At 43.2% G+C, this 12262-nt stretch overlaps 1 protein-coding gene across 4 annotated transcripts in view; it reads left to right on the plus strand.

Annotated features, from left to right (window-relative positions):
* Positions 1-1817: 1817 nt before the first annotated feature.
* Positions 1818-12262, plus strand: part of MASP1 (MBL associated serine protease 1) — a 67070-nt gene continuing 56625 nt past the window's right edge. The window contains exons 1-2 of one of the 4 annotated variants that reach the window (XM_012789627.3): positions 1818-2208; positions 8136-8367. In XM_012789627.3, coding sequence (XP_012645081.1) covers positions 2204-2208; positions 8136-8367 — 237 coding nt within the window. In that variant the 5' untranslated portion in view covers positions 1818-2203. Of the gene's footprint in view, positions 2209-8124; positions 8368-12262 lie in introns of those variants that run through there. The other 3 variants (XM_012789628.3, XM_012789629.3, XM_012789626.2) reach the window with 3 other exon arrangements.

Raw genomic sequence — 12262 nt, forward strand, 5'->3', positions numbered from 1 at the left:
AATGTAGTCCATGTGTTTCTGATTCATTTACACTTAAATCATTAAAATGTTGCTTTGTGAGAGTTATTTGATGTGTGAGGAGCCTGTGAGTCTTCTTAATGGGAATTTTAAAGGCTTTTTTCCTACTCTCCCTGAAACAGAAAATAACATTTTGCTGAAACAGTGCCTGAGTGCAAACATACCCTCTCATCTCATATACTCGCAGCGGCATTATCAACCACAGCCTCTTACTAATGCCAAGCTTGGCAAGGTTGACATTCAAGAGTGTTAAAACAGAGAAAAATGGAGCAAGTATGCCAGCGAGAGCCAAGCCACTTCTCCCCAAAATGTGCCAAGGGAGCAATATCTGAGGATGGAGGGTGCATGTGTTTGCCACTTTGGTTAGAGTGACTCGTGGCCACCCCTCTGGTACCCCACTGGACAACTAAGAGAGCACTTCCACAAGCATAAGCTCATTTAAGCCTCATAATAATGCCCATTTGCCAAAAGGGGAAACAGGATCAGATATGTAAGGTATTGTGCCCAAAGTGCACAGACAGCTTAGGTTAGGTAGAAAGGAGAGATGACGGATAAATTCTGACTCAGAGTCTAATGCTCTTTCAAAATGACTCAAATTGAGTTTCTACGAATAGGGTGTGTGTGTGCGCGTGCGCATGTGTGTGTGTGTGTTTGAAATTCCATATGCATTATAATACATCCGAGAGAGGCAATATAAATAGTGGCTAAGACCTCAAATTCTTCCTCCATCAACTTTCTAGCTGTGTAAAACTTACCCTCTCTGGGAAGTTTCTTCATCTGGAAAATGGGTATAATGTTATTACCCACCTATAACAAGACATAAAAATGACTGAAAAGAATTAATACATTAAGCAGGTCAATAACAGCTAGCTATTAGTGGTAGTAGCAGTGGGGAGTAATAAATAGTTGGATAATCTTTGAAAATTGGATAATCTTTGTGAGCCTCAGTCTTCTCATTTGTGAAATGAGCATAATAGCAGGGCCCTCACAGTCTGTGATAGTGATTGAGATGATGCGTGTGCCTAGCACTGTGTCTATCGCAGAAAAGATGCAAAGTCAAACCTATTTTTTACACCCAGACTTGTCTCCCTCTATTCAGTATTGATTGTTGGTGTGGAAGGGGATGATTTTCTTACTATTCAGCTCAGCTTAGAACCAGCGTTGATTTCTTCACAAATCATGAGTATAGACGTGTATAAAAGTACAGGTCTTTCTACACCTATTGGGTACGGGGCTTTCCCGCAGTGACGGGCCCTTTTGGGGCTGGATTAGACCCCTGCACCCTCTGAGCTGGTAAACAGCACCGCAACTATTGCTTTCTTTTTTTTTTTAATTTCAGCATATTATAGGGGTGCAAATGCTTAGGTTACCTGTGTTGCCTTCCTCCCACCCTTCTCCCCCAGAGTAAGAGCTTCAAGCGTGTCCATCCCCCAGACGGTGCGCATGGCACTCTTTACGTATTGCATTTAAGTGGGGAAGAACAAGTAGCCAACTGCAGGACGTGGAGCCTCCTCACTTTCTGGGCCAGCGGCTCTATTCTCAAGAAAACCTGTAGTTGTTTGCAGACAGAAGCTTTGGGATTTCGATCTTTTCTTCCTCCTAGTGTAGATGCTAGAATTGCCTTCTTAGTTGGTTGTTTCTGTTTAATTACTGTTCTCTTCCTGAAGAAGAGCAGAAAATTATAGCCATCAGGCAAGGGAGACTGAAGAGAAATTAGACTTTGTCCGCCTCTTCTCTCTCTCTCTCTCTCTCTCTCTCTACACACACACACACACACACACACACACACACACACACAGTGATACAAATACCTATTTGAGCCTCCCAGTTATTTTCTCTCAAGGGCTGGAGTCAGCCACACCGGATACAGGAGGGAACTAAAGGAGCGGATCTTTTAAGGGAGAAGACAGCTTCTTTTCTGTCAGGTTCCTGGGAGTGTGTGTAAGAGCAAGTCAGAGCAGAGAGCGAGGAGAGAGGAAAAGCCAGAGGGAGAGAGGGGGAGAGGGGATCTGTTGCAGGCAGGGGAAGGCGTGACCTGAATGGAGAATGCCAGCCAATTCCAGAGACACACAGGGACCTCAGAACAAAGATAAGGCATCGCTGACACCACACCGGGGAAGAGCTCACAGACAAGTCGGGCCCGGAAGACCAAGGCCAGGCAGCCGGGAGCACCCAGGGCAGGAAAATGAGGTGAGTGCCAGGGAAGGAGAGGGCAGAGTGCCCTTTTGGGGATCCGCTGTCAAGTAGCAAGGAGGGTCTGACCTTGTCTCTGGACAGACTCACCTGCGTGTCCCGCGGGTGGTGGTGAGGGGGTTTCTCATCAATCCTTGGGGCCCTGAGAAGGGAGCGGTGGGCGGGCTGGGCGCCGTCCCTGGGACGCTGGAGACATGCAACTTGAGACGGAGACTTTGCACAAGCCCGGCTCGGGACACTGCTGAAGCCCAGATTGCTCCCTCTGCCAGTGCAGGGTGCTGCCTGCTGGCGAATGTGACACTCCTCCTGTTGCCCACAAGGCTGATTTTTCATTTTCCTCCTCTGCAAAGAGCATTGATTTGTCTCTCCCGACACTTCGTGAGTTAGGTGCATGTTTGTGTATGTATTTGTTTTGACCAGAAAAGAAACCAGCTTACCACAACTCCGATCTGTGGTTTCTTAAACCTTGACAAGTTTGCCAGTTAAACCTCAATTTAGAAAGCTAAAAACCTGTCCCCATTTTATAGTTCCCTATAAATTTCTTCATTTCTCACTGAAATCTGAGGCAGCTGGTGGCACGAATCAGGCTATGAATTGTACCAATGGCTCTTAAAGAGATACTACAATTTTTAAAAGGGTCTTTTGGAGTTCTGAAACCTAGGGCTTTAAATTCTAATTGGTCTTAAGCTCCTCAGCCTTTCTTGTTTCTCATCTTGCTTGATGCTCCTTACCAGACATTCCTTACAAGTTTTTTTCTGCAAGTCTGAAAACCCAACCACCCTAGTTATTTATATTATTTATAAGTGTTAATGCTGTTAAACACACACACACACATACATGCACAAACACTCTGCAGATGTGTAAAGTCCCTAAACATCACTTTTCTCATTAATTTTCTTTTCCATTGGGAAAATGTTTCTATTTGTTTCTCTTCTGCAGTAACCTAGCAACTTTGCTGGGTCGGGGGCCAATGAGGGGCTTCAGACTGTGCTGCTCTCTGCACTCCAATTACCTGTGGTGCAGAGAGATGATCAGGTCATTACCGCGAATTCATCATTCTGTTCTTTTTAAATGCATTGTCATTTTAAACCTGCCATCAAACTTCATTTTCCTTTCTCCTAAAAAATATGGGATTTATGTCCATCTATGCAGAATGGTGACCTGATTTACCTGTCAACCATCTGAATCCCCCCCTACCACTCAATGCCCAGCCATATCATACTATAGGGCTGAGTAACCAACCTGTATTTTTGCATATGCTCACCCCTTAACCTGGAAAAATCATCCTTTTTATTTTCTAGCTAGGAGACCTGATTGTTCCATCTGGCTCAAATATCACTTTCTCTTTCTTCACCACCATCCTCCAGAGTGAGCACCTCCCCCTTTGTTCTCTCTGTCCTTTGCAGCTATAACACATCTCTTATCACCTTTGTAATATCTCCTTGTTTAAATGTCCACTTCCCCTACAAGATTGAGCACTCCTTAAGGTACATGATCTATGTCTTCATTTTTGTGTGACCATCACCTAGCATGATGTCTATTTCCTACTAGGCATTCAGTGAATATTGGTTGAATTCAATTTAATTGTTGAACAACCAAGCAACTCCTAGAAAAGTGCTCCATTAGAAAAGTCTCTAAAGGGTCTTGCCTCACATGGATACAATATTTAAGAGTTTGTAAAGCACTTTCATGGGCACTGGTTTTCAGATTTTGGATGAGGTAAGGATTTATGGATAAGTGAGTATAAAAGCAGTTAAGCAACTTGCCCAAAGCCACACTGATGATCTGGAAAAGGCCAAGACTCAAACATGGGTCTTTGGGCCCCAAGACCAGGGTTTTTTTCTGCTATATTCCACTAGACTCTTAACCAAGTGTATTATTCTACACTGATAGCTCTCAGTCCTGGCTGTACATGAGAATGACCTGTGGTGACTTAAAAAATGTCAATGCCTGGGACCCATCCCAGACCAATTAAACCAGGATCTCTTAGAGAGGGGCTCTGGCATTAGTATTTTTTAAATTTCCACATAAAGCCTTGGGTTTTTAAAATTATTTTTCACAGGATTAATTGCTTTGGCCAGATGCCTGGGCATGATATGGGCATCGACCCAGCTTCTTCTGTGAGTTCTTGTACTTCCTTTCTTCTGCTGAAATTAATTCACCATATGGTATTGGGCATGATATGACATCTCTTGGGGTATCCTTTTCATCATCTGTCAAATTAGGGTACTTCCAACTCCTGAATACAGTCCCTTCTAACTCCTGAATTCAAAAGCAGAGTCTTGGTGTTGTGTAGGTTAAAATGAGGACAGTGTATGGAGAGGAGAGAAAGTGCTATTCATTCCATAATCATAGACGTGTGCAGGCATTTTTATGCATTCAGATAGCCTGCTCTTACAGTGGAGCCTATGAAATCCCAGCTCTATATATTACTTTTGACATTTCAAGCAACTGTAGCTAAACTTTTTGATTAGCTGGAGGATAGATAGCAGGTGTCAGGAATCGTACAGCCGGTGCCTGGTATACAAGAAGCCAAAAACGTTCAGAGTGTGATGAGGAACGAAAGCTGCCACTTATATTCTTCAATTTACAGCCCCTAAAGCAAGCAAGCAAGCATATGCTCAAGTCCGTTACATGAAAGGAGATATTTGTTTCATGTGTTTGAAACCATTTTGAGATGCAAACAAAGTAGAACAGAGAGCTTCCCGGGACTTCCTCCCACGCTGACCAGTTGCCTGCGACACATGGCACTGGGCCTCTGGGCTCGATGGAGCTGTCAGCTGCCAGCCCTTGACAGAACTGGCTTTAGGAGGCTCAGAGTCTACTCGACGACGACGTGCTCTGGAAAAAGCAGACATGGAGAAAGTTGACCTTTCAGCCTTGCATAATCCGAGTGCCGCTGTTGCAGGGAAGTCCGAGTTGGGAGCCAAAGCTCATTCCTAACTCCTGCTTTTCGGGAAGCCGCATGATGGAGTAATCATAACCAATGTTTGCCCAGGGCTGGACAGTTAACAAAGTACTTTCCAATCCTCCTTTATTCTGATAGCAGCCCTGTGGGAAGTCATAATTATTACCACAAAGTGGACCAGGAAACAAGACCTTCCGTGACTTCCCTAAAATTGGTAGGATAAATAATCAAAGCCTGGAGTTGAATGTAGCTCTTCTGACCCATGACCAATACACTCCCTTCTCAGCAGGGCTGAACCTGAGTTCTCAACCCTGTTAAGATCAATTCATTTCCTCACTTGAAAATGGGGCGCCTGGGCCCTGCCAGTTATGGTTTCTGGACTCAGCTTTCCTACTAACTCACTGGTTAACTTGGCCCCATGTCTTCCCTTTTCTCCCTCTTTGGGGCCCTCCTTCCACAGATTGGTTTTAAAAAATATTGACATTGGCTATTGGACTAAAACATTTTGTTTTCTTAATAACAACCCACATGTTGCTATTGTAGGGCTGTTGGAAAAAATTAAATAACACTATTTTCTTTTTATTGAAAAAATAGTACATGATCCTTCTAGATAAACATTTAAGATGCATAAAAAATAAAAACACCCATATTCCTATTTTTTAGAGACAACCACTGTTAGTACCTTGATGTATATCCTTCTAGACCTCTTTGTACTTCCTTATTTACCTTTTAGGTAAATATTACATGAGATAATTGTATTATAAATGGGTATGTAGTTATGTTGCTTTGTTTACACAATCAAAAACTCATACCCATGCATATGTATCTGAATGTATAGGGGTGGAGGATGGATATTGGGAGGAAACAACTTCCTGGTTGGTAAAGATATAATTGTTAATTGGATGATGCTGGTATGATCTCCCAGCATTGACTTTTTAGGCTATCTAAGACTCTGGCTCCAAGTTCATTAATTCATTCATAATCTATTACATGTCAGACCAGACTCTATGCCAGGACCTTTACATACATCATCTTTAATGCTCATATGAGCCCTGTAAATTAGGTATTATAATCTCCACTTTACATATTAAGAAACAAGGGCTCAGACAGACTAGATGTCCAAGTTTTCACAGCTAGTAAGTGGAAGAAGTGGGATTTAAACTCACTTTAACTTCAAACCTACATTTAACTTCAAAGGCTGTGCCTAAAGCAGTGCAGTGCTTTTCTCGCTGTAACAGAGGCATGTCCAGGGAGCTGTGGCACCTGGAGGAGGGAAGGGACACTACATAGCCTGGGAAGCTCTGAGCTGGATGGTGGAGGGTACCTAAGACAACAGTAGGTGAGGAATGAGCAGGGCATGTGGACTGCAGGAATGGGGCTGAGGAATGGAAGGGCACAGATGCTCCCAGAATATTCCACAAGAGGCCTGTGAGGATGGCGTTGAGATGAGGCTGGAAGGACAAGAGCAGCACCTGATCAAAAAGGGTGTCTTCAGCCCTTCCTGGAGCAAATGCTTTACCCTGCAGGCACAGTGGTGGTGCACGGCCACGCCCACGTTTTAGAAAGTTGACATTGGCAGAAGATTGCTGGGGAGCCAGAGGAGATCAGTTAGACTTGAAGCCAGATAAGAAAGTTTAAATTAAGTAATTGACTAGAGAGGAGGAGAAATGAATTTCCACAACATAGGAAGTGGAACAAATAGGACTTGGTGACTATTGAATGTGGTGTAAAGGGAGAGATGCATGGTATATAGTCAGGCTTATTAGGGAACTGGTAGATGGTAATCAGAAATCAGAAGACATTCACAGAAATCAGAAATGAGAGCAGGCAATGATTAGGAGAGAAGTCAGGAGCCAAGTTTGGGATGTTTGAGTTCAAGGTCCCTGGGTCTCCCAGGGGAAGCAACCCATCAGACAGATGCCTGGCGCGGTGTATGCTGACCACCAGGGCTTTGACCAGCCCTGGTCATTCGGCCTCAGTATTGCATCAGCCACACTGGTGTGTTCTGCAGGAGTTACCGAAGTTTCCTTGTCTCTTTTGCAACTCCTTATGAGTCCATTGTCTCTGATTCCTGCAGAAATAAGTTGTAGGATTTTGACCCTTTTATTATGACACTTACCAAGAGGAAGAAAACTTGTTTCGGTCATTCTTTATTCAAGATTTCACACACCCTGACTGATTTGGTGGTAAAACACCTCTTTCAAATGTTACATCTGTTTAAGGTACTGCAGATTCCATCAAAGAGTTTAAGTCTCATCCCAATATTACCATGTTATTATCATTTACTCTTTATTTTTTTTTTTTTTTGAGACAGAGTCTCACTTTGTTGTCCAGGCTAGAGTGAGTGCCGTGGCGTCAGCCTAGCTCACAGCAACCTCAAACTCCTGGGCTTGAGTGATCCTTCTGCCTCAGCCTCCCGAGTAGCTGGGACTACAGGCATGCGCCACCATGCCCGGCTAATTTTTTTTTTATATATATATATCAGTTGGCCAATTAATTTCTTTCTATTTATAGTAGAGACGGGGTCTCGCTCTTGCTCAGGCTGGTTTTGAACTCCTGACCTTGAGCAATCCGCCCGCCTCGGCCTCCCAAGAGCTAGGATTACAGGCGTGAGCCACAGCGCCCGGCCGTCATTTACTCTTTAGAAAAAGGAATCAAGAGTTTATGATTCTTAAATGAAGCTGAGCTGAAGAAATATCAACTTTTACCTAATTATGAAAATTACATTTTCAACAGTAAAATGGTAAGTGTCAGAGTCCCAAATGTGGCACTTTCTGGAAAAGTTTCACACTATTATAAAATCTTCAAATGAGCAAAACTGGAAAAAACTTTAGAAATCATCTAGTTACCATCTGCCCATGTTGCAGACTGGGCCAGCAAGCTCCAGAGGGGAAAAGTAACCACAGAAGGCCAGAGACAGAGACACGCTAAGAACTTGTTCTTCCAGCTGCTGATTTAGATGAATGTTGGGGACCTGTGTCCATGAATGTAAGTGACCCATGTGCATGTCTTTCAGGTGGCTGCTTCTCTATCATGCTCTGTGCTTCTTCCTGTCGAAGGCTTCAGCCCACACCGTGGAGCTGAACAATATGTTTGGCCAGATCCAGTCGCCTGGTTATCCAGACTCCTATCCGAGTGATTCGGAGGTGACTTGGAATATCACTGTCCCAGATGGGTTTCGGATCAAGCTTTACTTCATGCACTTCAACTTGGAATCCTCCTACCTTTGTGAATATGACTATGTGAAGGTGAGATTCCCAATGTCCCCTAATTGGGCCAGGCTCTCTGCTGGGAGTTAGAGAAGCCTAGATGAATTAGACACTGTCCTTACCCTCCCAGAGTGGCAGGTAATGAGGGAGATACACAACATCATAATGTAACGAACCATGATCAGGGTGCTGTGCTGAGAGAAAGCTGGGCAGGCAGAACTAAAAAGGTCCATGAGGGAAACTAAGGCCAGTAGACTCAGCCAAACACATCCCTTCTTTCTTTCTGTTCCCAAAACCTTTAGTGATTCCACTAACCTCTGTTCCAAGGTCACCTTTCATTCACCAAGCAGGAAAAGGCAGAGACCTCAAAGTAAGCAGTAATTAGACAGAAACACAGCCATAATTATGCCCAAAGTTGAGACATTAGAAAGTATTGCCTAATTTCTGAAATAATGATGAAGAGTTTGGGAAGTATAAGGTCCATAGTAACAGACAGTAGAGGATGAGGTTGGAAGGGTGGGCTGGAGAGAGATTTTTAAGGGCCTTGAATGTCATGCAGGGAGTTTGCATATTATCAGCAAAGAGCATGGGCAGGGAGGAGAGAATCACTTTCAGAAGTGGATGTAAAAAATAAATGGTGGAAAAGCAGGGGAGATTACAGCACAACATCAAAACAATATACCCTGGAATGTACAGAGAGCCACGTAGTTCCATGGGTGGGAAGCTGTTCTCCTTTTAAAGTAGGGCTGAAGAAGGTCAGAGTATTTCTGAGAGATCAAGTTTACTAAAGTTGTATCTAGTTTTAAAAGGTGAGACGTAAGAACCTACTTTCTAAACTCTATCTGGCTTCCTGGAAGAGGTCGTCATCAAGCAACTCTAGAGTGGGCTTTCTGTACTTTTAGTATTAATATTATTGTAGTCTCATTTTTCCACAGCCAGTAATTCAGTAAGGTTTAACATTGTCAGAATATTTGATCAACAGCAAAGAAGTGAGTTTACAAGGTGCTTTTATACTTGTTAATCTCATTTGAACTTTAAAAACAATCACATGTACTTACCATCAAATTGGTATTAACTGATCAACACCTATGTGCACATATAGTAGTAACATTCACTGGGTGTCGGGCAGGTGGGAGGGGGAAGAAGGGGATGGGTATATTCACACCTAATGGGTGTGGCGCGCACCATCTGGGGATGGACACGCTTGAAGCTCTGACTCAGATGGGGCAAAGGCAATATATGTAACCTAAACATTTATACCCCGCAATATGCTGAAATAAAAAAAAAATCATGAAATAGAAATTACTACCCCATTTCACAGACAAAGAAACAAACCCAGAAGGTCAAGCAACTCGCTCAAAGTTGCACATCTGGATCCATCAAGTTCTGAAACCCATGTCTTGTGACTTTGAGTCTCATGCTCTTTTGGCTACATACAACAGTCACTGAACCATCTTCAGCCCATTTGCATGAAGAGTGTTACCATTATATATGTTGGGTCTGGATGCAAAATCCCATTTATGATAGGTTTCTACATCTAAAAATTGTCTAAAATTGGTGTTTCAGAGCAGGATTTCTTAATCTCAGCACTACTGGCATTTTGAGCCAGATAATTCTTTGCTGAGAAAAGCTGTCTTATGTATTGTAGGATTTTTAGCAGCATTCCTGGCTTCTATTCACTAGACACCAATAGCAGCTCCCGCTCCAGTTGTGATAACTCAAATTGTTTCCCTCCAGATGTCAATATCCCAGAACTACTGCCATATGGGGGGGATGCCCCTCTTACAATGCCCTGTGCTAGGAACGATGGGAATATTAGAATACAAAAGATCTGGTCTCTTACAAAGAGAGATGAACCTAGAAAAATAACCCATTGCACAATATACAAAAGAGTACTGACAGATAAAGAATGAGAAGAGGTAGAACTAGTCCTCTAAGAGAAGACATAGGTTAGTAATGTAAATTGACATACAATTTCTATAAATTCGCTAAAAATGGAGCCAACTCCTCAGGGTCACAAGGATCAACCAAGGGAGTATTCACTGAGACCCTAAGTATATGTCACTCTAAACTCTCCTGAAAAAATGGTCAGTTATGACTTCCAGGATATAATCTAGCCTCTGCCAGAGCCAAAGTCCAGGATAAGATAGAATATGGATATGGAGCATTAGGTTAAGCAGAATCTCCCAGCCCATCCTCCAAACCAGTGCTGGTCATAAAATCATGACATTCTGTAACATTTGGTTGGAAAGTGGTCTTAACCAGAAGGAAAATGACCAAACATTGGTTTTATATGATAGTGAGTTCTGTAGATTTAGGCAAACCTAGATAAAAACTTTCTAACCACTTTTTTCCTCCACTTTCAAACATGCCAACCATCTAGAAATTTTTTCAGTGCAAACACTTGCTTTTATTGGTAACTGAGGCTCAAGATCACAGAAATTATAGAATTTTTTTCCCTTGACTTCTCATAATTCCTCCCATTCTCCATCTGAGAACTGACTTCCAACTTTATGTCCATTGTACAATTGTTTCTCACAAGTTTGACTCCTGGTTAGACAGAAGATAAATTTAACCTTGTTAGGACCCATTTATCATGATAAACTCAAAAGAGAGGATTTAACTCATTCTTTTGCTCCAAATAAATCGAATCTCCTAACAAGGCAGATGGAGCCACTGACATCAGCAGCATTTTGTTAGTGGTAAAAAATGACAAGGTATTTTGAAGGGCAACAATAAAATCTGGAGACCACTTCTGACACTGAATTAGACACTGAAATATACTTCTAGCTAAAGTTCAGTTTTTCTGGCTGGAGGATATTTTGGAAATTGATTGATGATTTCAGTCCAGGATGGTGAGATTTTTTCCTGAAACCCCAAGTGGATGGACCTGGGCTCTCTCGAAGGGGCAACATGGTCCTAGGTTCTTGCTTGGGATCCAGGAAACACCTTTTCTAGTCCCAGATCTGTCACTAACTCCTAACTTCCCAAATGGTCTAGAGTGGACAAGAAAATCTTATAACACCCTTTCTGCTCCAAAATCAAACAGGTGGCTTCTTTCTGGGCATAGGAAATAAGCCGTCTACTTGAGGCAAGTCAGGGACTGAGCTGGCTATTGGAAGTGCCCTACAGATCTTGAATCTTGAGTCAGATCCGTGTTTCCAATGCCTTTGGAAAGGACATTAACATGGTGGAGGCAAGGAGGCATATTTCTCCACTTGTGCTCACATGGTTGTCTCTATTCCAGAACGGCACTGTGCTGTCGACATTAGCCTCCTGCAGAGGCTCCAGCAGCCGTGGGGGGTGACTGGGCCTCCCTTGGCAGGACACTGCAGCCACGCCGGCTAATGACTAGCACTCACGTGGAGTCCGCCCCGCGCCTTGCCTGCATACGCCCTGCTAGTCTTCCTGCCAGAGTTGAGAACTCCCAGCCTATCAGGCTTCCGGGGCCCTCCAAAGACTTATCTAGTCTCAAGTTACTATTATTGTTTTTCAAATATTTTCTGCCTGGTGAACATTTTCTTATAACAAATCTTTATTCAGGCCTTATATAGAAAACAGACAGAAGTGGAGCTGCTCTAGGTGAAGGTGGCTCTGCTCACGCACCCTCCTTGGTTACCCTGAAGAACTGTGAAGAATTATGGCTTGAATTTTGCCACTCTGGTCAGGCTTCCATGGGACAGAGAGGGGATTGAAGGTTAGAGTTCAGGAACAGGATGACCACTCTGCCTCTAAAATCTCAAACCCAGAAGGCTTCCACACTTAGTTGAAACCCACTCACTTTTTCTGATTGCCTCCCCAACCTTAGCCCCCAGAATATGTGCTTTTTCTGGCTATTAATGGGAGAGAAAATCTTCCCCTTCCATCTGAATTAAAGCATGAGCATGCTATGTGACCCCCCTGGGAAGTCAACATCCCTCTCCAAACTTCTGTT

Source organism: Microcebus murinus, chromosome 1, assembly GCF_040939455.1.
Source record: "Microcebus murinus isolate Inina chromosome 1, M.murinus_Inina_mat1.0, whole genome shotgun sequence".
NCBI classification, from domain to species: domain Eukaryota; kingdom Metazoa; phylum Chordata; class Mammalia; order Primates; family Cheirogaleidae; genus Microcebus; species Microcebus murinus.